Source organism: Xyrauchen texanus, chromosome 4 (genome assembly GCF_025860055.1).
Source record: "Xyrauchen texanus isolate HMW12.3.18 chromosome 4, RBS_HiC_50CHRs, whole genome shotgun sequence".
Classification (NCBI taxonomy): Eukaryota; Metazoa; Chordata; class Actinopteri; order Cypriniformes; family Catostomidae; genus Xyrauchen; species Xyrauchen texanus.
Genome location: NC_068279.1, coordinates 2,502,247 through 2,524,794, shown reverse-complemented (window position 1 = coordinate 2,524,794; position 22,548 = coordinate 2,502,247). Strand labels below are relative to the sequence as shown.

At 45.0% G+C, this 22,548-nt stretch overlaps 1 protein-coding gene across 2 annotated transcripts in view; it reads right to left on the bottom strand.

The window, feature by feature from the left end:
• LOC127642977 (netrin receptor DCC-like) overlaps positions 1 to 22,548 on the bottom strand; it is a 278,565-nt gene that overhangs the window by 62,449 nt on the left and 193,568 nt on the right. For both annotated transcript variants that reach the window (XM_052125464.1, XM_052125465.1), the window contains exons 10-12: positions 21,132 to 21,280; positions 18,717 to 18,855; positions 12,527 to 12,576 (exon numbers count right to left, since the gene is read on the bottom strand). In XM_052125464.1, coding sequence (XP_051981424.1) covers positions 12,527 to 12,576; positions 18,717 to 18,855; positions 21,132 to 21,280 — 338 coding nt within the window. The remainder of the gene's footprint in view (positions 1 to 12,526; positions 12,577 to 18,716; positions 18,856 to 21,131; positions 21,281 to 22,548) is intronic.

Genomic DNA, 22,548 nt, shown 5'->3' with positions numbered 1-22,548 from the left:
TCTGGTCATTGAATTTGATGTTTGTTTTGGATCATGGTCTTGTTTGAAGAGCCCCACAACATTTAAGATCCAGTACCTCATTTAACTGTGGGCATTGGGTACTTCATCATCTCTGGAGCTATTTTATTAATTTAATCTTACCATAGAACCCGTCACATTTGAAGTTCCAGTAGTGTCTGGCAAACTGAAGACGCTTGAGTTTGTTGTAGGATGAGAGCAGAGGCTTTTTTCTGGAAACCCCACAAACAACTTATGGTGAGGTAGGTGATGTCTGATATATTTTTAGACTTTCTGTCCACAAGGCCCAACTCATTTCTGCAATTCTCCAACTGTGAACCTTGGAGATTCTTCATCCACTTGAACCATCCTCCTCACCGTGCGTGGAGACAATATTGACACTCGTCCTTTTCCAGGCCGATTCTTAACATCTCCAGTTGATTGGAATTTCTTAATTATTGCCTTGATGGTGGAAATTGGCATTTGCAATGCTTTGGCTATTTTCTTACAGTCACTTCCCATTTTGCTCAACAACATTTTGTATATGACATTTAAAAAAAACGTAAAAACAAAAAAATGAGGGCCACGTTGTTACATTGAAACAGTATCAGCATTCCATGATAATATATTTAAAATGTTGTTGATTTTTGCAAAAAATTGCTATTAATTCAATCTTTTATCCTCACATGCTTTCATGGTTTAAAATAAACAACAGAATATTGTGGCATTAAATGATAAACTGCATGCTGGCTGGTACTTATGCCACTAATGTCCCGGAAAGACATTTCATTGCCTTTCAACACAGACCTTTCCACCCATCTGTATTCTGCATGGATGCTCATTAATTATGCGAGGGAAGGCATTTAATTGTTCACTAAAGCAGAGGAATAAATCAATTGATTTGACAGGTCTTTAGTCTGAGCATAATAGCTGCAGCCAAGCACAAAATCTTCATCATCATGTAAACAAAACCTCTCCTAATATTACTCTCGCTCTCTCCATTGCCAGGTAGATCCCAAATCTGTCTAACAACTCGAGAGTTGAGCGCAATTCCCAAACACACCCACCCACACTCATCCACGGATTAATTAACCTTCTCGAATGCCCCGCAAGCAGGGTAAAACAGATATAAACTGTGCAGGAATGTGTTCATATGCCCGGTGGCATTGTGCCGTTGATGCCTGCTGTCTGCGGCAAGGGGACGCCGTGCCATCTGTGAGAAGGGGGAAGCACTAAAACCAGTTAACATGCAAATAAAGCAATTAAAATTCACACCACACCTCTGCCAACCACACGGCCATCCTGCTTTAGCTGCATCTCCTCTTGTTGCTCTTTGTCTCAAGCGAGCACTAATAACAATACTCGCAGATTCTGCAGCCAAACTGCACTCGAGCACGCTCAGCGCCGTCTTCTCGTGTGGCTCAGGCACGTTCCCGCCACTTAGTATATTCATCACGAGAACGACACACGTGGAACCGGTGCTGCTCATTCTGCGAGTGTAGCAATGCAACGGCTGCATTCATTAACATTTGCTGGCACTTGTTTTAGGGTTTGGCTGCATAATCTTAATTGATTACAGCGCGGTGGAGAAATTTGTGTGTGTTGTTTTGGCCTCGTCATTGTGTTAATTATTCTGTGTTGAACATGGAAAATTAACTCAATGAGCAATGCGTTGCACAGCCACAGTGGCTGGTGAATGCCCAATTCTACCAGCCACTTTGATTTGACATATACATAAATGCATATATAATATATATCATTTGCAATGAATGGTAAGGTACACCACAAGGCCACAAATGTTTGGAAAACTCAGAGCAACTGGATTAAACTGAATGGCATCTCATTTTCTGAATTGTACCTGACACTGTGTCTTTTAAAAGTGGCGCGATAAACATGACAACGGTCAAAGATGTCTGTCTAATGCATGTTACATGCAAAAACACCTTCTATATAACACAGATGGGATCCCATTGGTGTCCAGGTGTCACGTCTAGATGTGTTTTTGCTCATGTTTTGTGTTCATGTCTTTTATTTTGAAAAGTGTTTCCATGCCATGTTTGTTCCTGTTTCTTTGGTCATGTGATATCATGCTTCCCTCCATGTTCATGTGTCTTGTTTTCATTGGTTTATTGTCTTGTTACCTTGTTGGTAAATGGTCTGCACTTATATAGCACCTTTTTTAACCTTAGAGGTTACCAAAGTGCTTTAGCATGGCACTGCGTCCCATTCGCCCATTCACACACACCAATGGCGGCAGAGCTGCCATCCAAGGCGCTAGCCTGCCATTGGGAGCAACTTGGGGTTCAGTGTCACGCCCAAGGACACTTGGGCATGTGGAGTCATGTGGGCCGGGAATCGAACCACCAACCCTGCGATTACCTGCCTGACCTGCTCTACCACCTGAGTCACAGCTGCCCCTTGTTATTGTTATTAGGTCTGTCTTGCCATTGGTTATCATTGTCATATTTATCCCTTGTCCATGTATTTACAAGCACACACCTAGTAATAAAAAGGGTTAGGTTACTGTTGTAACCTCCATTCCCACACTAGGCCTGTCTGTCCTGCTCTCCGATACGAACCAAATGCCAGTGGCCGGGTCCAAGGGTCTGATGACACATATTTTGTGACATATAGGTGCTGTGGCTCAGGTGGTAGAGCGGGTTGGCCACTGATCGCAGGGTTGCTGGTTCGAATCCCGTCCCACACGACTCCACATGCCGAAGTGTCTTTGGGCAAGACACTGAACCCCAAGTTGCTCCCAATGGCAGGCCTTGCATAGCATCTCTGCTGCCATTGGTGTATGAATGTGTGTGTGAATGGGTGAATGAGTCACAGTATAAAGAGCTTTGAATACCGTTAAGGCTTAAAAAGGCACTATATAAGTGCAGACCATTTACCATATACAGGGGTGGACCTAGACATTTTATTATGTTGTGGCAAGAGGGTGGCAAGATGGTAGCATGCAGACTATGAGGGGTGGCAACACTAAAGCGAGCGCCCCTGTGTAGTTCTTATGGATTAAGGTACCAAGCTTTATTGCAACAGGTACTTGAGTCACTTTCAAATGATAAATATCCAAGAATTTGTGATACAACTGCAGCATACCGCCTTCAACAGATGCACTTTTGTGCTTATAGACAGTCGGAATAAGCAGGGCTCTCTCCAGAATGTATCAAACTATGTTTAACTTCACATATCTTCCTGAAATTACAGCGCTGTTGACTAGAGGCGATAAAAACAAGTGAAACGCTCCAAAAGTGTCCATCTGATGCATGAGTACATAAAGCAGAGGCAAGCAGGCCAATAACAGGGTTATGTTCAATGATATGGAAATAAAACCAACAATTTTAGGACTTTTAAAGTTGCTATTAACCAGAAGACCACAACAGTGCACGTCCACTTTTTCATCCATCTTGGATCTGTATTTTTCCCATTTGATTTCCCATCGGGATTTCATAAGATCCCTCTTTAAAGAGTTGTCAGCCATGAACCAAACCAACCAACTCTGGTGTGAATTGCATCATTGCAAACTTTAATTGGAAGCAAGAGTATTTGAAAATCGGACAAAAAGACAAATGTACAAGACTGTGTATTTAACGTCACAGTTAATAAACGATGGAAAAGTACAAAACTATTGATTTAACCTCCTGAAACCCGAGTGTGACTGCTGTGTGTATTTGTAACTAATAGCACCTAATAAACTTGCAAAAATAAATATATTCTAGAGCAAATAGTTTACATAAAAATTGATGTCCACGTATGTAGACAGCGGGACTAAGTTGTGACATTTTAAGTAATACCAAGCTATAGAAAGTCAGATAGTATATTATGTGTCCAGGAGTGTTGATTATTTATGTTCTTAAGGTGTTATAAAATATGTATTGGAGTGGTGGTGGTGGCATAGTGGGCTAAAGCACATAACTGGTAATCAGAAGTTTGCTGGTTCGATCCCCCCAGCCACCACCATTGTGTCCCTGAGCAAGGCACTTAACTCCAGGTTACTCCGGGGGGATTGTCCCTCGCGAAAAATACATTGATTTTTTTAAAGCAGCATATCTAACGAAACTATAGATGCTACTCTTTACAACCAAACACGTTTTAATAAAAAAAAAACATAGAGGTTTTTTACCAGAGGCGCTTTTGTTGCCGCTGTGGCAGTAGCAGCGCTTCCTGGAAATCAACGTCACGCTGTTGTGTCATGTGACACGATGCGCCAGACGTTTAACTTTTAAATGACAGCACCCACAGTGCAACATGCACTGATGAATCAAGCACGACAATGTGGTTTAAGAAAGTAAATCGAGTCAATTTTGATTTCATGTAGACAAAGAAAACTGATAGCGAGCAATCATGGATAATGTTCTTTAAAGAGAGTTGATATGGATTTTAGACTCTCTGAACATCATCAGACTGTAAAGTCCTACGACTCTCCTGAGACTTAAGAGTACTTTAAACATCTGTTCACAAACAACTGTGTGCTTGTGTGGTTGAATAACTTGACTCGTGAGTCCTTGCAGACAGCTCTGTGAAGAACTCTGAATGCCTTCAAAGGTCTCACATTAAACAACAGTCCACTTCCTTTCATTAAAAGCCTCGGTGGGGAGTTTGACCGCTCTATTCTCTTTAGAGGTGAAACTCACTCACTGACACTCAAACCGTCTATGAAAGAACATTTATCTACAATCATCTCCCAGCACTGTTTTGTCCACTCCATTCACCTGTGAGATGGATAAACTGGATCATCCATGAACAGAACTGCAGTGGCATTGCAGCTGAACATGTGAGCTGCATTTCATTTTTTTGGCAAAAGTATTGATAGATGTTTCACATCACAGCATCTTCAAAGCTAGTGTTTTGGAACTTGGAAACTCACAGTACTTTTTCCTCTCAAAGAACAAGATTATACTTTAACTAGACTGTCTAAAGGAGAGTTTGAGAGATGCTTGCCTGTACACTCATGGTACTAGCCTGTCCTTTCCTCTCCAGCAGGTCATCAATCCTCAGACAGGCTAGGCATCAAACTTTGACTGGGCATTTAGCTTATGGAAGTCAACACAAACATGCAATTATCCATCCTTTTTCAGGACGATGACTGGGGGCTGCTCCACTCACTCATGGAGGCTACAATCCCTCCCAGCCGCCTCATCGCCTCGATTACCTCTTTCAAGGGAACCACAAGTCTTTCTTGCACCCGATGAGGCCGGTCTTGAGGGTGTTGGGTCAGTAAGATGGATAGTGTGGTGGATCAGCTCAGTCCATCCATGCCTTTGATGGAACAAGGGTGGAAACCTGCCAAGGATGTCTTGTAGATCAGCCCTCTGGGGTCCCGCCAGGTGATATAGGGTCACCGTTGAAGGCTCCGTCTGGGGTCTTACCTCTGGAGCTGGCTCGTCATGATCCATATCCGGCACCTTTCTTACTAGTAGTGATGGTTCTGGGGTCCTACCGGCTTGCTCCTTCCATTCTTTCAGCAAGTTGACATGGTATGTTTGATGGGACTGTGTCTTGTCAGGGTGGTGAATTTGGCATGTTACTGGACCCATCTTCCTCATAATGGTGTATGGCCCCTACCACTTGGCAAGCAACTTATGACTGGAGGTTGGTAATAGTAGCGGCACCTTCTGCCCCGGCTGGAACTAGCGAAGCTTCGTATGTTGATCATACCACTTCTTTTGTGCTTTTTGCACCTGCTCTTTATTGCTTGAGCCGATCCCTCATCGCCAAGATGAACTTGACGATGCTCCTCTGTATGGGTCGTAGAGGTCTCCCACTCCTTCTGCAGCAGGTCCAACGGTCCTTGGACATGCCAGCTGTACAGGAGCTCAAAGGGTTAGAATCCAGTCAAGGCTTGAGGTATTTCTCTGCAAGCGAACAGCAGAAATGGTAGCCATTTGTCCCAGTCACATCCTGTGTCGGCGACAAACTTCCATAGCATGGATTTCAAGGTCTGATTGACCCTCTCGACCAGTCCATCAGTCTGTGGGTGATAAGGGCTGGTTGTCAGAGCCGTGATGCCCAGTTGCTGGTGGAGCTACTTCATCAGATGTGAAGTGAAATTCATCCCTGATCCGTCAATATGTCCACTGGGATGCCTACCCTGGAGAATAGATGGATGAGGGCATGGATGATCTTGGTTTGTTTGGAGTGGGAAGACCTCAGGTATCTTGTAGTGTAGTCACAGATGACCAAGATGTAACGATATCCCCCACTGCTCTTTTCAATTGGCCCCACAATGTCCATGGCCATGCGACGGAAAGGAGAAGAGATGATGCGCAATGGATGTAGGGGTGCTCTGCCTCGCTGACGCACAGCACTGGTCTTTTGACAGGTGGGACATGTGGTGCAGTTTGTCAAATGAGCCATTTGAGCTTATCGCGGCCGACTCATTTGAGTTTATCGCGGCCGACTCATTTGAGTTTAATCGCGGCCTACTCATTTGAGCTTGTCCCGCTCCGGCTTATTTGAGTTTATCGCGGCCTACTCATTTGAGCTTATCGCGCTCCGGCTTATTTGAGCTTATCGCAGCCGACTCATTTGAGCTTATCGCGGCCGACTCATTTGAGTTTATCGCGGCTGACTCATTTGAGTTAATCATGCTCCGGCTCATTTGAGTTTATCGCGGCTGACTCATTTGAGTTTATCACGCTCCGGCTCATTTGAGTTTATCGCGGCTGACTCATTTGAGTTAATCATGCTCCGGCTCATTTGAGTTTATCGCGGCTGACTCATTTGAGTTAATCATGCTCCGGCTCATTTGAGTTTATCGGGGCTGACTCATTTGAGTTTATCGCGGCTGACTCATTTGAGTTTATCGCGGCTGACTCATTTGAGTTAATCATGCTCCGGTTCATTTGAGTTTATCACAGCCGACTCATCTGAGCTTATCGCGGCTGACTCGTTTGAGTTTATTGCGGCCAACTCATTTGAGCTTATCGCGGCCGACTCATTTCAGTTTATCACGCTCCGGCTCATTTGAGTTTATCACGCCAGACTCATTTGAGTTTATCAGGCTCCGGCTCATTTGAGTTTATCGCGGCCGACTCATTGAGTTTATCACACTCCGGCTCATTTGAGTTTATCGGGGCCGACTCATTGAGTTTATCACGCTCCGGTTCATTTGAGTTTATCACAGCCGACTCATCTGAGCTTATCGCGGCTGACTCATTTGAGTTTATTGCGGCCAACTCATTTGAGCTTATCGCGGCCGACTCATTTCAGTTTATCACGCTCCGGCTCATTTGAGTTTATCACGCCAGACTCATTTGAGTTTATCAGGCTCCGGCTCATTTGAGTTTATCGCGGCCGACTCATTGAGTTTATCACACTCCGGCTCATTTGAGTTTATCGGGGCCGACTCATTGAGTTTATCACGCTCCGGCTCATTTGAGTTTATCACGGCCGACTCATTTGAGTTTATCGCGGCCTACTCATTTGAGCTTATCGCGCTCCGGCTTATTTGAGTTTATCGCGGCCGACTCATTTGAGCTTATCGCGGCCGACTCATTTGAGCTTATCGCGCTCCGGCTTATTTGAGCTTATCGCGGCCGACTCATTTGAGTTTATCGCGGCTGACTCATTTGAGTTTATCGGGGCTGACTCATTTGAGCTTATCGCGGCCGACTCATTTGTGCTTATCGCGGCCGACTCATTTGTGCTTATCGCGGCCGACTCATTTGAGCTTATCGCGGCTGACTCATTTGAGCTTATCACGGCTGACTCATTTGAGCTTATCGTGCTCTGGCTCGTTTGAACTTATCGCGCTCCGGCTCATTTGAGCTTATCGCGCTCCGGCTCATTTGAGCTGACTCATTTGAGCTTATCACGGCTGACTCACCGGCCCGCTTGGTTCTCCCGATGGCCAGTCTGCCTCTGATCGGCCCCAAAGGGCGTCGGCCCACTGGGAAAATGCCCAGTATGCCAGATTACCAGTTCAGCCCTGGGAGTGACACAAAACGACGTGGTTGCTTCAGAAAATTTACTTTTCATATCACATTTGCTTTTAGGACACTATCACTAAGGTTTAGGTGTTGGTTTAGTGTAAGGTTGTCTGTTTTGTTCACATCTCATTTGCTTTTAAAACACTATTGGTTAGGCTTAGGTTATAAAGTTATGTTTTACTCATTAAAATCTGTGTAATATTCTAGTTAAAGTCCTTGTCTGACAATTTCACTCGCTTTTGGTGCCCCCCGCTGGACATTTCACAGGAAAACTGCAGCGAAACGTGTAATGAAGATTGTCCTTTTGTTTTTCTTAGCAGCTGCCCGAATGTCAATGGAAAACAATCAAAAGTAAAACAACTTAACGACTCGTTAACTGATAAATAGATGTTGTCATAGCGGTCTGTCTGTCTGCAGAAAGATGAAGAAGCTGCTTCATTCATTTATGAAAACAATCTGTCTGATATCATCATTAATAATAACTAACAGCGCAGCAAATGATGCACAAACAGACAGTTTAATTTTCTAGTGAAAAATTTTAATGTTTGCATGTGGAAATTACCCTGCCAAAACATGATGCATTACTTGGCCCTGCACCTGCTATTTATCTGTTTCTCACAAAAGAGCATGTTTGCGAATTATAGTCACGAACTCTCATAAAAGCTTGCTCAAAAGTTGTTTAACGTTACTGCTAAAGTATAGCCATCAGATTCGCTTTAAACTAATTCTTAAAAATACTTCTGCAGTGAGACATATTTACCGTGACCAAGATTGGCAAAGAATATACTTGATTTAAAGGCCTTCCATATGATATCATCTGGCTGTCGTCAAAAGCCTCATTGTGCAGATAGTGAGATGGCATAATGGCTGTTGTGGTCTTTTGTTCAGTCTGCGGAGGGGCAGAGAGTGCTCAGCACCACCAAATATACCGCATGACACAATGAAACCCAATTTCCTGTCATAAACAATCCGTTATCGGGCGGCACAGACAGAGCGCGCTCATTACAGAGACGAGATCTGTTCAGCTGCTTCCTCTACTGCTGCACTGGAGGAGTTCAGCTTCACTTACATTAAATACTACATGAAAGAGAGAGAGAGCGAGAGAGGGAGAGACAGAGAGATAGATAGATCGAGAGATATAGTGAGAGACAGAGAGATAGAGAGATATAGAGTGTAAGAGAGAGATAGAGAGAGATAGAGTGTAAGAGAGAGAGATAGAGCGAGATAGAGGGATAGATAGAGAGAGAGAGAGATAGAGAGAGAGAGAGATAGAGCGAGAGAGAGGATAGATAGATATATATAGAGAGAGAGATAGATAGAGAGAGAGAGATAGAGTGTGAGAAAGAGAGATAGAGCGAGAGAGAGGGATAGATAGATATATATAGAGAGAGCGATAGATAGAGAGACAGAGAGATATAGTGTGAGAGAGAGAAATAGAGCGAGAGAGAGGGATAGATAGATAGAGAGAGTGAGATCGAAGGAGAGACAGATCGAGGGAGAGAGAGAGAGAGAGAGAGATAAATAGATAGAGAGAGAGAGAGAGAGAGATAGATAGATAGAGAGAGATAGAGAGAGAGAGAGACAAAGAGAAATCACCCTATAAAAAAAAACCCACACAATTCATTTCAATATTTGAGGTCGGGACTGTGATATCAGGGATTTACAGACAAATTATCTGCTAAAATTTGTACTATTTTGCTATTTATGTACATTTACAGGGTGCCCCCCCCCCCCCCAAAAAAAAATGAAATGGGGCCACATGGTGAAAGAGAAGATGCTAAGTTTGCTTCCACTGAAAACTAAAGCTAAACGATTTACATATTTGTTTATTTATTTGTAGCAAGTTGTTGCTCACAGTGACGTTATTTTGTTGTTTACTAAAAGTCGTAGAAGTGCACCAAAAATCGTGCAAACACCTTCATGCATTTTTAAGATATGAGCAATCAAACTCAGTGGCTCTGTTTATGTGTATGTATATAGTCACATGATGCTCTCATTTTATTTGCTTTTTGTTCTAGTGTTGCATTCATAAGAGCAGAGTTAATCACATACAAACAAACACACAAACACATACAGTACGTTCAAAATAAACACACACGCAAACAAAGATACTCAATGAATAATGAATGAGTCCCTGTTAAGCACACTTCCTATAGAGATGAATTCAAGTGTTTCCCCTTCAAATATTACAGAACCTTGTTGAAACACCGCATGAGATCTTTAACCAGCAGGCTTTCAGAAAGCCAGTTTGTCATCAACTATATCTCACAATGCATATCTTATGTTAAACCAAGTGTGCTGCACAAGCCCTCAAAAGTGAAGCCAAAACGTCTCGATCGTCCCCTGGTGACTGGTCCTAGTATAGGTCATAAACCCCGCCTCCCCATGTTATTCAACGGGACGTGAGACCAACTAAACAATTAAATTACACTTCACATATCTTTTTTCCAAAGATAGTTTCTGTCATTTACTGTCGTTTCTATCACGTTGATGTCATTTCAAGTGTTTGTTTTCAAAATAAGTTTGTTTTTAGTTATTTGATGCTATAAAAACGCTGCTGTGACATCATGATTGACAGCTGTGATTGACAGGTTCTCTGAGTGAAGTAGTCACTGAAGCACCATCTGACTTTTTTTCGGGATCTTCGGAGGACTGAGGAGATTGGAGCATTCAATTTCATATCTAAATTTCTGTAAGTAATTATTTCACACCGTCATAAGTCAAAAGGGGCGTGTGCTTGTGATTGATTCAGCGAGAGTGAGGGCGGGGCCTTGATTTCGCGGCTTTACTTCCTGCTCACTACTGCGCAGGTCTGGTCCTGAAATCGCAACTGTGCAGACTCAAGTCCCAAGATGTCAGCGCTATATCGGGACACTGGCGGCTTCAGTTCTCACCAAAGGAAAAGAGCGAAGGGGCGTCGTCCATCTTTTTTTACAGTCTATGTGTTAAACACAGTTTATGTATATGTTCACACAGGCTCAAACTTGTTGCGTTCACGGTCAAAAATGACCGGCCATTGGAAATGAATGGATTAGACGACAAAATACAGAAAGATTGTGAGAAATAATACACATATGTGGATGCGTGTTTGCACATGTAACTGGTCGTATCGACCCGCTCCGAGCAGATTTGAACTGGCATCTCCGGCGTGGGAGGCGGGCATGCTAACAAGGAGGCTAAAGGCTACAGCCCATAGCGTCAGTCACTAGTGGGCCTCTTGAGGCCAGGAGAGTGAGGTTTACACTGCACAGCTACCTTACCAGCTGACTACCGCTACACTCACGCAAAGTCCTCGGACATGCAGGCACAGGCACACACACACACACACACACACACACACAAATATAAATACACACAATGTGTGTTGAGCATCCGTGCATCGTCTTTCAATGTAAAATCTTTGAGGAATATTTCAAGATCTACTTATCGTGTTATGATGCATTTGGGCTCGTTTGAATCAGGATAGTCTGCTGTAAGTTACAATACATCATTGTCTATGTTATAAGTTTGTTTTAAGAAGTAATAAGCAAAAACGTGACAAAAAGCCACTCTCAAGGCAGTTTGGCCTTTGTGTGAAACACATTTTCTCATTGCATTCTACTAATGGAGACCTGTCCAATAATATATAACACATCTCATCTTTGTTATGGTTTTACCAACTCTGAATATAATTGTTGTGACGAAACAGTTTTAATTTGTCAGCGAATTAAAAAGCATAACTTAAGAATTGGTAGGATCCACTACGTGCATTGTTAAGTCCAGATTCTAGGTTTTAAAACGGCACCTGTTTTGATCAGATCAAGGAAGTGGTTTTTAATTTATTATGTAAAATCAACAAACCAGTCGAATCAAGCTGGGAGACCAGCTAATGCCGAGTTTACGCTACACGATTTTAAGCCTGATTTTCGCTCGCTGACAGTTTTGTGGAGATCGCAAATCGGAGATCGCTCCCGTGAGCGACGATCGCAATGCATGAACTATCAAAGACGTGATTTGAGAGAAGCGGCGAAGCGTCGCCGATATCAGCGAGATATCTAGGATGTTAAATATCTGGACCTGTCGGCGACGCCAAATCGTGCAGTGAGAAATATGTTTTGACCTACAGCCAATTAGAGAGCAGGAAACGGGGCACGGGAAGTTTCAGTGGGAGGAGTCCTGAAGTACCTCAACTAGCATGACTGCGCTATCAAGAAAGTCTCATTGGACTGAAGAAATGGAGGAAACATTAGTGGAACATTGGCAGGAGCACCAGCGACTATTTGATGTAATTTGGAGTCCAGGCAGAGTCGTTGGGGATTCGTTAATTGTTAAATGACAAGACAGACAGTTGTGTAATATGAACGGTACCGTAGTGGGCAGTGGTGGCTCAGCGGTTAAGGCTTTGGGTTACTGACAAGAAGGTTTGGGTGTTCAAGCCCCAGCACTGCCAAGATGCCACTGTTGGGCCCTTGAGCAAGGCCCTTAACCAGATTTCAGATGGACTCATAAATGACACACACACTTTGGTCTAAGTGGGCAGTTCATGCCAGAATTATCTGCATGATCATTGTAGTTGGTCATCTTCATCAGATCATTTGTGTCTCTGTACTCACCCGTGAGTAAACCACCTCCAGTGAGATGTTCTGTGGTGGAGCGTTGGGCACTGCGAACACAGAAAACACAAAACAACACTCAATCATCATGATAAACACTGGCACTGTATACTTGATTTGCCCCATGAGGCACAAGTCCCCTAATAGCACTGTTTCGTTTAGTTAAGTTAGTTAAATGTATCTTCTCCCCAGTGACAGAACAGCAGATCAATTTACTTCCTGCTCTAGAGGAGCACTTCTCTGATCACTCGCTCTCCTGTAACGCCAATCAATCGTTAAATAACCAAATCAGACAAACTGTATTTTCGTGACTCTGTACAGGTCAGTAGGTTATCTGGGTCATCTGGGTCCCGTAGTATGAAGAGAAGGTGCCCCCTAGGGTAAGATGGTACCCCCCTAGGGAGTTGGTGCCCTACACAGATTGCGTAGTCTGCTTATAGGGAACGGCGGTACTGTTTATGAATATTAGTTATTGTAGTAACACTTTGCAATAAGGTTCAATTTGTTAACAACATTAGTTAACATGAACTAACAATGAACAACAGGTTTAGGCTTAATTAGCCTGATTACGGGCCGGGTGTGCGGAATCCCGACCCGTCCCCGCCCTCCGCCCTGCCATATTCCTCCCTCATTCTCTCAGGCCGGGGAGGCCCCGGCATGACGTACAACCTCCCCCCCCCCACCCTTTCCCTAGGGAGGGGCGTGCCTTCCGAGCCCATCTGCTGGCAGGTCATCACCGTCTACCAGGATGAGGGAGGAGACAAGGGGAGGGAAACATGAAAATATGTGGCACCTACACGCAGTAACAGCGATCGTACCAAATTAACACGGAGTGGCAGTGCGCGAGAGAGAGAAAAAAAAATAACTTACTCGCCAGTTCTCCGATATGCCGTAGCTTGGTCCTCGGCCACTCCTCCACCCACTAATGGACGACAGTCGCACCCCCCCCGGGCAGATCGGAGGCAGTCCTCCGGCCCCTGGCGGAAGGAACGCCCTGCCGCATTTTTGGTGGACGTTAGGGGTTTCCCCCACCCCTGGCAGCGGTAACCGCTCCAGGCGGTTGGTTGGGAGCCCCTCTCACCTTGTGCTTGACGGCCGTTCCTCCATTTCCAGGTGGCCAGGCTCCTCCGTCCTCCGGCGGATGGCCACGGCTGCTCCTTTGGGGTGGATGGTAGCAGCGAGAGCTCCACTACAGTGCATTCCTCCTCCTTTCCGGGTTTCGGCACCAGTGTAAGGGGGTTAAAGGGAAAGGAGGAGGCGAGCACCGGCTTGACGATATAAATAGGTGTCGGACAGCTGCCCGTAAATCTCTCTCTCTGTCCCACTGCCGTCTCCAATCGGCCTTTATCCCTCTCTGAGGCTTGATTAGCCTGATTAGGGGCCGGGTGTGCGGAATCACGACCCGGCCCTCCGCCCTGCCACACTAATGTTAACAAATACAACCTTATTGTAAAGTGTTACCATGTTTTTTCTTACCTGGTAAATCATGCACATGCCAGCTAAATGTATTCATTAATAAAGTTTAAAAGCTTCCGATTGTATCAAATGGTAATGCCCTGAAACTTGGATTTGGTGCTGGATGGATATCACAATCAAACCACGGTACATATCCAAACAAATCATGGTATTCCCCATGAACATGTATGGTTTTACCAAAGTTTATGTTTTGTCTTGTGCAAGTGAGGATGTCAATTCAGCTGAAGAGGTGAAAGTTCATGATTTCACAGAGCAGAATAGAGTGAGTGTGTGCATGTGCGTGAAGAGAAATGGCATCACACAATTTCATTAGTGTGTCACAAGGGCTCTTAATTAACCGGGGGCATTCTGCAACACTCTTCTAATGCAACCTGACATGCAATAAATCCCCACAGCTTTTTAGAATCAACTGAAGGTAATGCAAAGAGACAATGGCCAATGAGAGAGAGAGAGAGAGAGAGAGAGAGAGAGAGAGAGAGAGAGAGAGTATGGTGGGATGTGTTGGTGAGTCACAGCACATCTGAGCAGCATGTTAAGAAGTCTCACTCTGTCACACACACGGCTCCTTTTCTCTTCTCACAATCTCTCTTAAAGTGCTCGTGTTCCACACTTTATCATTTTACTCTCCCCTGAAGTCGCTTATAATGCCAGTCATTGTTTAGTTTGGTAGGAGACGATCTCACTATATGTAGCGCTCACCTACAGTCTGCCGTTCAGCATATCGGTATGGATGAACGTTGCATAATTAATAGTCATGTCAGAAATTACAATTCCTGTGGAGAGAGGACGTGAACACAAAGACACATCATCTTTATTTTTGTCCAGTTGTCTGAAGAATGATCTCGGCCTAATTATTAAACTTTTAATGACAAAAACGCTGAAGCAATGGACAACGAGTGTATCGTGGCAACTCGACATTTCAAACAGTGTTTTGCTTGTGAACAGAAGCGACTAGGATCATTTATACACTCTGTATGCACGTAAATGCATAAATGCATATGAAACATTGATTTGAAATCATTTTATTAGCTGAGATCGCACAATGATCTGAGCAGCAGTAAATAAGGCATGCAATACCCGGACAAGCGGTCTGATATGTGGATATGCGGTTGTTACTGAAAAATATCAGACCACTAGATGGCGCCATTGACCAATCAGAATTGAGTATTCCAGAGAGATGCTTTATAATCAATGGTACAGTAGCTGCTTTTGTTGTATATGTTTAATTTGTAAAAATTATTTATCAATAACAATTGCTGATGAAAGAGCTACACTTCAAAAGAGCTCTGCAGCTCCGCCCACTCCCATGATGCACTGCGAATGCCACAATCAAGTCACTCTCCTTACACTCACAAACTACTTATATACTTGTGATTATCTGAATATTTTTCAATCAACTTAAAACATACTGTACGTATATTTAACAACTATAAGTCAATAGTCTAATAGTTTTTATTTGGTTACGTCATTTGCAGTGCATCATGGGATTGTCGTTAATTTCCTCATTTAAGACATTAAGTACACAGTCTTGAATCTTCGTGTCATTTTCAAATACTATTTTGCATCAAAACAAAGTTTGTAATGTTGTGATTCACCTCGTAGCTGGATGATTTGGTTCATGGAGTATTAACGCAAGGGCTTATACAGGCTGAAGCCCAGGGGCCTAAAACGTCCATGGGGCCCAGCGGGAGGAACATTTAAATGCTTTCAATGCAAGACTGTTGACATGGTGACAGTTCAATACACAGAAGTCACCCTTCCCCCAGACTCTGTTCCAAATTCTAGTGAGCTATCTACCTAGACAGCATTTCATTGCATCAGAGGCATGTGTGTGAGAAGGGGTAGGTGTCCTCTGTCTCTCTCTCGGGACATCCCTCCACTCTAATTGAATTTGCAGGGTAGAATCTGTGCTGTATTTGTGTGAATGGAGACGCAGTGGAGCTTCAAGCGAGTAAACCACATATCAAATATCTCATGTCTCACTGTCAAACTTGAGTGACACCGCGTGAAATTGATTGCACTTCAGATGTAACAGAGACTGAGCCGAAAATCTAATGAGACATCTATTAATGAATAAAATAAAAGTCATAAGTAAAACCCATCATTAATTTTTCATTAACTTGATTGCTTATGTAAATATTTTCAGGACATATTTAACACTGTGACCACTTTAAGAAGTGATGGACGTATAGATGAAGATATCTGACAAAGAGAAATTAAAAAATTCATCTGTCAAGACGTATAAAAGTGAATTATAAAACTCTTCATTTTGGTTCTGGATGCTGATTGGTCAATACAGTGAGTGTCAGTCAAGTTAAATAGGTTCTAAAAATTGGTTCAAGATCAAGGGTGTGACTGGGCATTGATGGAGCATGAGCTGATGAGCGGAAGAGCGAGATAAAAGGGCGGCCGGAGACGCCGGTTCGAGAGAGAGAGAGAGAAAGAGGCACGTGGCCGCGTTGCACGTGTGTCTTTATGTTTTATGTTGTTCATTTATATAATACAAGTGTATGTTTACTGTTCAGTCAGTTCCCGCCTCCTCCTTGCCCATCCATTATCTGTTACAGTGGTTCCGAAACCGGGAGGGAGAAGGGATGCGCTGTGGCGGAGTCCTCGCTGCTGCCATCCGCCGGGGGAGCAGCCGTGGCTGCCTGAGGAGAGAGGAGTAGCTGCCGCCAAGACACGGAGGAACTGCTGCTATCCACCGATGAAGGAGAGGAGCAGTTCCGTCCACCATGGGCCGGAGAACTCACTGCCTTCTGCCAGGGGAGCAGCCGCGGCTGCCTGAGGACAGAGGAGTAGCTGGCCGCCAAGACCCAGAGGAACTGCTGCGATCCACCAATGAAGGAGAGGAGCAGTTCCGTCCACCAGGGGCCGGAGAACTCACTGCCTTCTGCCAGGGGAGCAGCCGCGGCTGCCTGAGGACAGAGGAGTAGCTGGCCGCCAAGACCCGGAGGAACCGCTGCCATCCACCGATGAAGGAGAGGAGCAGTTCCGTCCACCAGGGGCCGGAAAACTCACTGCCTTCTGCCAGGGGAGCAGCCGCGGCTGCCTGAGGACAGAGGAGTAGCTGGCCGCCAAGACCCGGAGGAACCGCTGCCATCCACCGATGAAGGAGAGGAGCAGTTCCGTCCACCAGGGGCTGGAGATCTCGCTGCCTTCTGCCAGGGGAGCAGCCGCGGCTGCCTGTGGACAGAGGAGTAGTTGGCCGCCAAGACCCGGAGGAACCGCTGCCATCCACCGATGAAGGACAGGAGCAGTTCTGTCCACCAGGGGCCGGAGAACTCACTGCTTTCTGCCAGGGGAGCAGCCGCAGCTGCCTGAGGACAGAGGAGTAGCTGGCCGCCAAGAGGCAGAGGAACCACTGCCATCCACCGATGAGAGGAGCGATTCCGTCCACCAGGGGCTGGAGAACTCACTGCCTTCTGCCAGGTGAGGAGCGAGCTGTTGTTCACCAGAGGGTATAGGAGCCGCTGAGGACCGGAGTGACAGTGTGTCCGTGAACCAGCAGGAGTTTTTCTGTCTCTCGTCACTCTCTCGCTCTCTGTAACTCCATCTCGCTCTTTCCCTCTCACGTTTTCCTCCCCTCATCTCTCCCAGGACTCCAGAAATGCAGGGAAGTCCTGCCGGCAGACAGTGCGTCATGCCGGGGTCAGGCGATGGAGGAGTGTGACGAGGAGGAGGGTGGGTCTGGGCCATGAGGCCAACCCTGAATTGGGCTAATCAGCCAGGAGGGGGATAAAGACGAGCCGGAAGCGGCAGTTCGAGAGAGAGACACACACATGGCCGCACTGCATGTGTGTGTTTGTCTTATGTTTTATGTAAGTTCATTTATATCATTAAAGTTCATATTTACTGTTCAGTTGGTTCCCGCCTCCTCCTTGCCCATACTTTATCTGTTACAGTGGTGCCAAAACCCGGGAAGGTGGGGAGATGTGCTGTGGCGGAGCCCTCACCACTGCCATCTGCAAGGGGAGCAGCCGCAGCTGTCTGCCTGGGGACGGAGGGGTCGCTGCCAGCCGACGAGAACCGGAGGAACCACAGCTGTCTGCCAAGAAGGGGAGGAGCGGTACTTTCCACCAGACACCGGAGGACTCACTGCCATTCGCTGGGGGAGGAGTGAGCTGGCAACTGCCAGAGGGCAGAGGAGAGGTTGAGGAACAGGCGGCACCTCGCCCTTACCCTATCGCCCTTACCCTAGGCCTCCCCTCGTCTCTCCCCCCAGGTTCACAGGAGGCGGGGGGTCTCGTGGCCTTGGGCAAGACACTGAACCCCAAGTTGCTCCCAATAGCAGGCTAGTGCCTTGCATGGCAGCTCTGCAATCATTGGTGTGTGAATGGGTGAATGAGATGCAGTGTAAAGCGCTTTGAATACCGCTAAGTTTAAAAAGGTGATATATAAGTGCAGACCATTTACCATATGGGTGCAAATAGTATCTGACACCAATTGAACTTCATTTGCAACCGGGTTGGAATGCAAATAATATCTGCCACTATTTGCACTGGGGTGTAAATAGCATTTACTATTATATGCACCAGGGTAATAACCATTTCACTCGCTTTTGGCGGCCCCCGCTGGACAATTTAATGGGAAACTGCAGCCACACGTTCTGAAACATTCCACAAGCACCAGTTTGAAAGCTATGGCTTGCACATGCAAAAATCTTTACCCATGATCTATTACACTAATTAACAGTAGAGGTCACTCATCTTACCATCTGACAGCGTAGTGATGAGCGTGGCTTCATCGGAGATGCCGGGACCGTGCCGGTTCACTGCCAGCACTCGTAAAGAATACTCTGTGAATTTCTTTAGCCCCTCCATCCTGTAGCTTTGACCGACCACCTCCACATTCTGACAGTGAGAGAGATGAACATCACTATATGAAGAGGAGCATTACATTGAATCTTTTCTCTGTATGTGGTTTAACTCTCCATCGCAGCACAACCTCAGGTGCTCTCATGTTTGTGTTCTATTTACTGTGGGGGGCGGGTTTATGCTAATTGCGCTGCAGTGCTAAAACACACTTGGCATGAAGCCGTCACATTGCTGAGCACTTGGAGAGAGCAGAAGTGTTAAATATTTATACAGATATAAGGCCTTTGTTGCAGAATACGGATGTGAATGCTTTTTTTACAACTGCATCTTTGGCTGTTGAATCATGCCACACTGTTTTGTTTTGGGGGTTTTTACATTAGTTGCCAACTTTTGCCTTGTAACTATTGCCCTAATAGCTACACTATACAGTATTACTGTAACACCAACGCCCCCATGGGGGAATTTTAAAATAACTTAAATACAAACAACTTTCCATTATTATATCTATCCACACAAATCATGTTGCTCCATCAGTATTCAATAAAAAAACACCTTCCTTAAAGGGTGCCTTTAGCCCAATTTTGCCCTACTTGTGCCAATGCCTACTGTAATCGTGATTAATAAATGCTTCTCCATCGTTAACAGCCGTCGCTGACGAGACTCTGTGTTACAACTCAAGGTATGTAGATCAGTATTAAACATCTCTTTCAATGGAGCAGATGTTGGAGGTGATTTTATTATCTGTCTTAAACACTGTGATGGTGACAGACTCGAGCAGAATACATGTTTGAGAACAATGTTCTACGGTATGTGTTAGATGTTTCTGTCGCTGTCAGGAGAAATGACAAGAATGAAAAGTGAAAGAAAGCCTTCAGTCACCAAGATCTTCCTTGGAGCGTTTTGTCCCCTGTCGCCAAGACATTATCAAATAAGGACATCTTTTGCAAAAGAGAAAATAATATAAATTACATTTTTAAGAAGAAAATTTGAGCAAAAAGTGCCCTTAAAGATGCCAGGGTGTTCTGAGTGGTCGATAGGGTGTTGCTAGGCAGTTGCTAGGGTGTTCTATGTGGTCGTTAGGGCATTGCTAGGTGGTTGCTAGGTGTTTTGAGTGGACACAAGGGCACTGCTAAGTGGTTGCTATGGTGTTTTGGATGGTTGCTAGGTAGTTGCTAGGGGTAGTCACTAGGGTATTGCTAGGTGGTTGCTAGGGTGTTCTGTCTTGTTGATAGGGTGTTGCTAGGCAGTTCCTAGGGTGTTCTATGTGGCCGTTAGGGCATTGCTAGGCAGCAGCTAGGTCTTATGAGTGGTCACTAGGGCGCTGCTAAAAGGTTGCTATGGTGTTCTGGATGGTTGCTAGGTGGTTGCTAGGGGTGGTCACTACAGCATTGCTAGGTGGATGCTAGGGTGTTCTGGGTGGTCACTAGGGCGTTGTTAGCTGGTTGCTACGGTGTTCTGAGTGGTCGATAGGGTGTTGCTAGGCAGTTGCTAGGGTGTTCTATGTGGTCGTTAGGGCATTGCTAGGCGGTTTCTAGGTGTTACGTGTGGACACTAGAGCACTGCTTAGTGGTTGCTATGGTGTTCTGGATGGTTGCTAGGTGGTTGCTAGGGTTGGTCACTAGGGCATTGCTAGGTGGTCGCTAGGGTGTTCTGGGTGGTCAATAGGGTGTTGCTAGGTGGTTGCTAGGGTGTTCTATGTGGTCGATAGGGCATTGCTAGGTGGTTGCTAGGTGTTATGAGTGGACACTAGGGCGCTGCTAAGTGGTTGCTATGGTGTTTTGGATGGTTGCTAGGTGTTTGCTAGGGGTGGTCACTAGGGTATTGCTAGGTGGTTGCTAGGGTGTTCTGGGTTGTTGATAGGGTGTTGCTAGGCAGTTCCTAGGGTGTTTTATGTGGCCGTTAGGGCATTGCTAGGCAGCTGCTAGGTCTTATGAGTGGCCAATAGGACGCTGCTAAGTGGTTGCTATGGTGTTCTGGATGGTTGCTAGGTGGTTGCTAGGGGTGGTCACTACAGCGTTCTCGCTGGTCGATAGGGTGTTGCTAGGCGGTTGCTAGGGTGTTCTCTGTGGTCATTAGGGCATTGTTAGCCAGTTGCTGGGTGGTTGCTATGGTGTTCTGGATGGTTGCTAGGTGGTTGCTTGGGTTGGTCGCTACGGCATTGCTAGGTGGTTGCTAAGGTGTTCTTAGGTGAGTTTTTAGCAGTCTGATTTGATAGAAACATTCATCACATATTCAAAGATCAATATGTTCACAGCTAGTGGAAAGAGAATGCAAACAACATGAACATCTTATCACAGGTTTAAAACTCTCACCTGCTCTTTACCGCTTGAAGTCTCAGTCCACAGCAGGCGATAACTCTGAACGGGGCCGTTGGCATGTGCCGGAGGGTCCCACAAGGCCTGGATGGCGGTCGGGGAGGTCGCTTCTGCTCTGAGGTTTTCCACTGGACTAGGAACCAGAACTGCATAAACATACAGACACACATGGACGCGTGTGTGTGTGTGTGTGTGTGTGTGATAGTGTTTATTGACACCTCAAATGGATAAATGGATAGTTCATCCGAAAAATGTAATCTGTCATACTTTTACTCATTTACGTTACACGTACACGTTACTCTGCCGAACATCTCGTTTCGAGTTCCACAGAAGAAAGACAAATGGGTTTGGAACAACATGAGGGTGAGTAGATACTGACAAAATTGTCATTTTTTGGGTGAACTATCCCTTCAATAGGCATTTATAAAACTTTTAATGTCTTCCCAACATTGATGCATTCAACCATTTTTGCATAGAAAATCTGCATAAATGCATTAAAGCTCATTAAAATATTTAATGTTTAGGAATTTTTCACTTCAGTGTTTTTCCTAATGGTCACAGAGGGCATTGAAATTTGAAAAGTGCATTTAATCCACTATCTGAATGCCCGCAGCTGCTCTACACGAGTCAGACACACTTTACAGCCCATAGTAACCCAAGTTGAGGTCAATCAATAATCATGCTATGGTCAAGGTCAATTTCCTGTTTGTATATGGAGCAGGTATAAAACGCCACATCACAGTCCATTAGACTACAGGATGTGATTCATCAATACTAATAAATCCTCTCTGTGTATAGTGTGGGAATCTGTGGGAAATGTAGAACTACAGATCTGCCCGTCAGGCAAAGAAAAAAACATTCAATCCAGCACATCTGGGAGGAGAGAGTCTGTATGCAAATGAGATCTAAATTTAAACACTTTTCATAAAAGTGTATTTCTCTTTCAGGGGGTTTGAATGGAGGGATTCCACTGACTGAAATCTCATCTGTAAGTGGGCAGAAAAGGTCAGACTGTTGAAGCCTCGCCACTCATCCTCCATTAGAAAGGTTAAAGAGCGCGTGTGTGTAATTGTGCCACCTTTATGCTATAAAGAAATCTCTCTTATCGCCGGTCTTTTGTGTGCCTAATTTATGCAATGGGCGAAGACCATTTAAAGCACGCTAGACAAACGGAGCCTGCGTTTATACATCACACAGCATCCTTTTAAAATTCATTTGTAGAGGAAAATGAATAAATAAATAAACAAGCCTGTTCGCAAAGCCTTTGGAAGGCTTCTATATGTCACGTGGCACATTAATAAACATGTTTATACAGGAAGTAAAAAATATGCAATGATCTCTAATACATTGGTCATTTATTTACGTTATTTTAAGAACCGTGTACGAGCCCTTTAGACCCTCATAACTGTGTGAT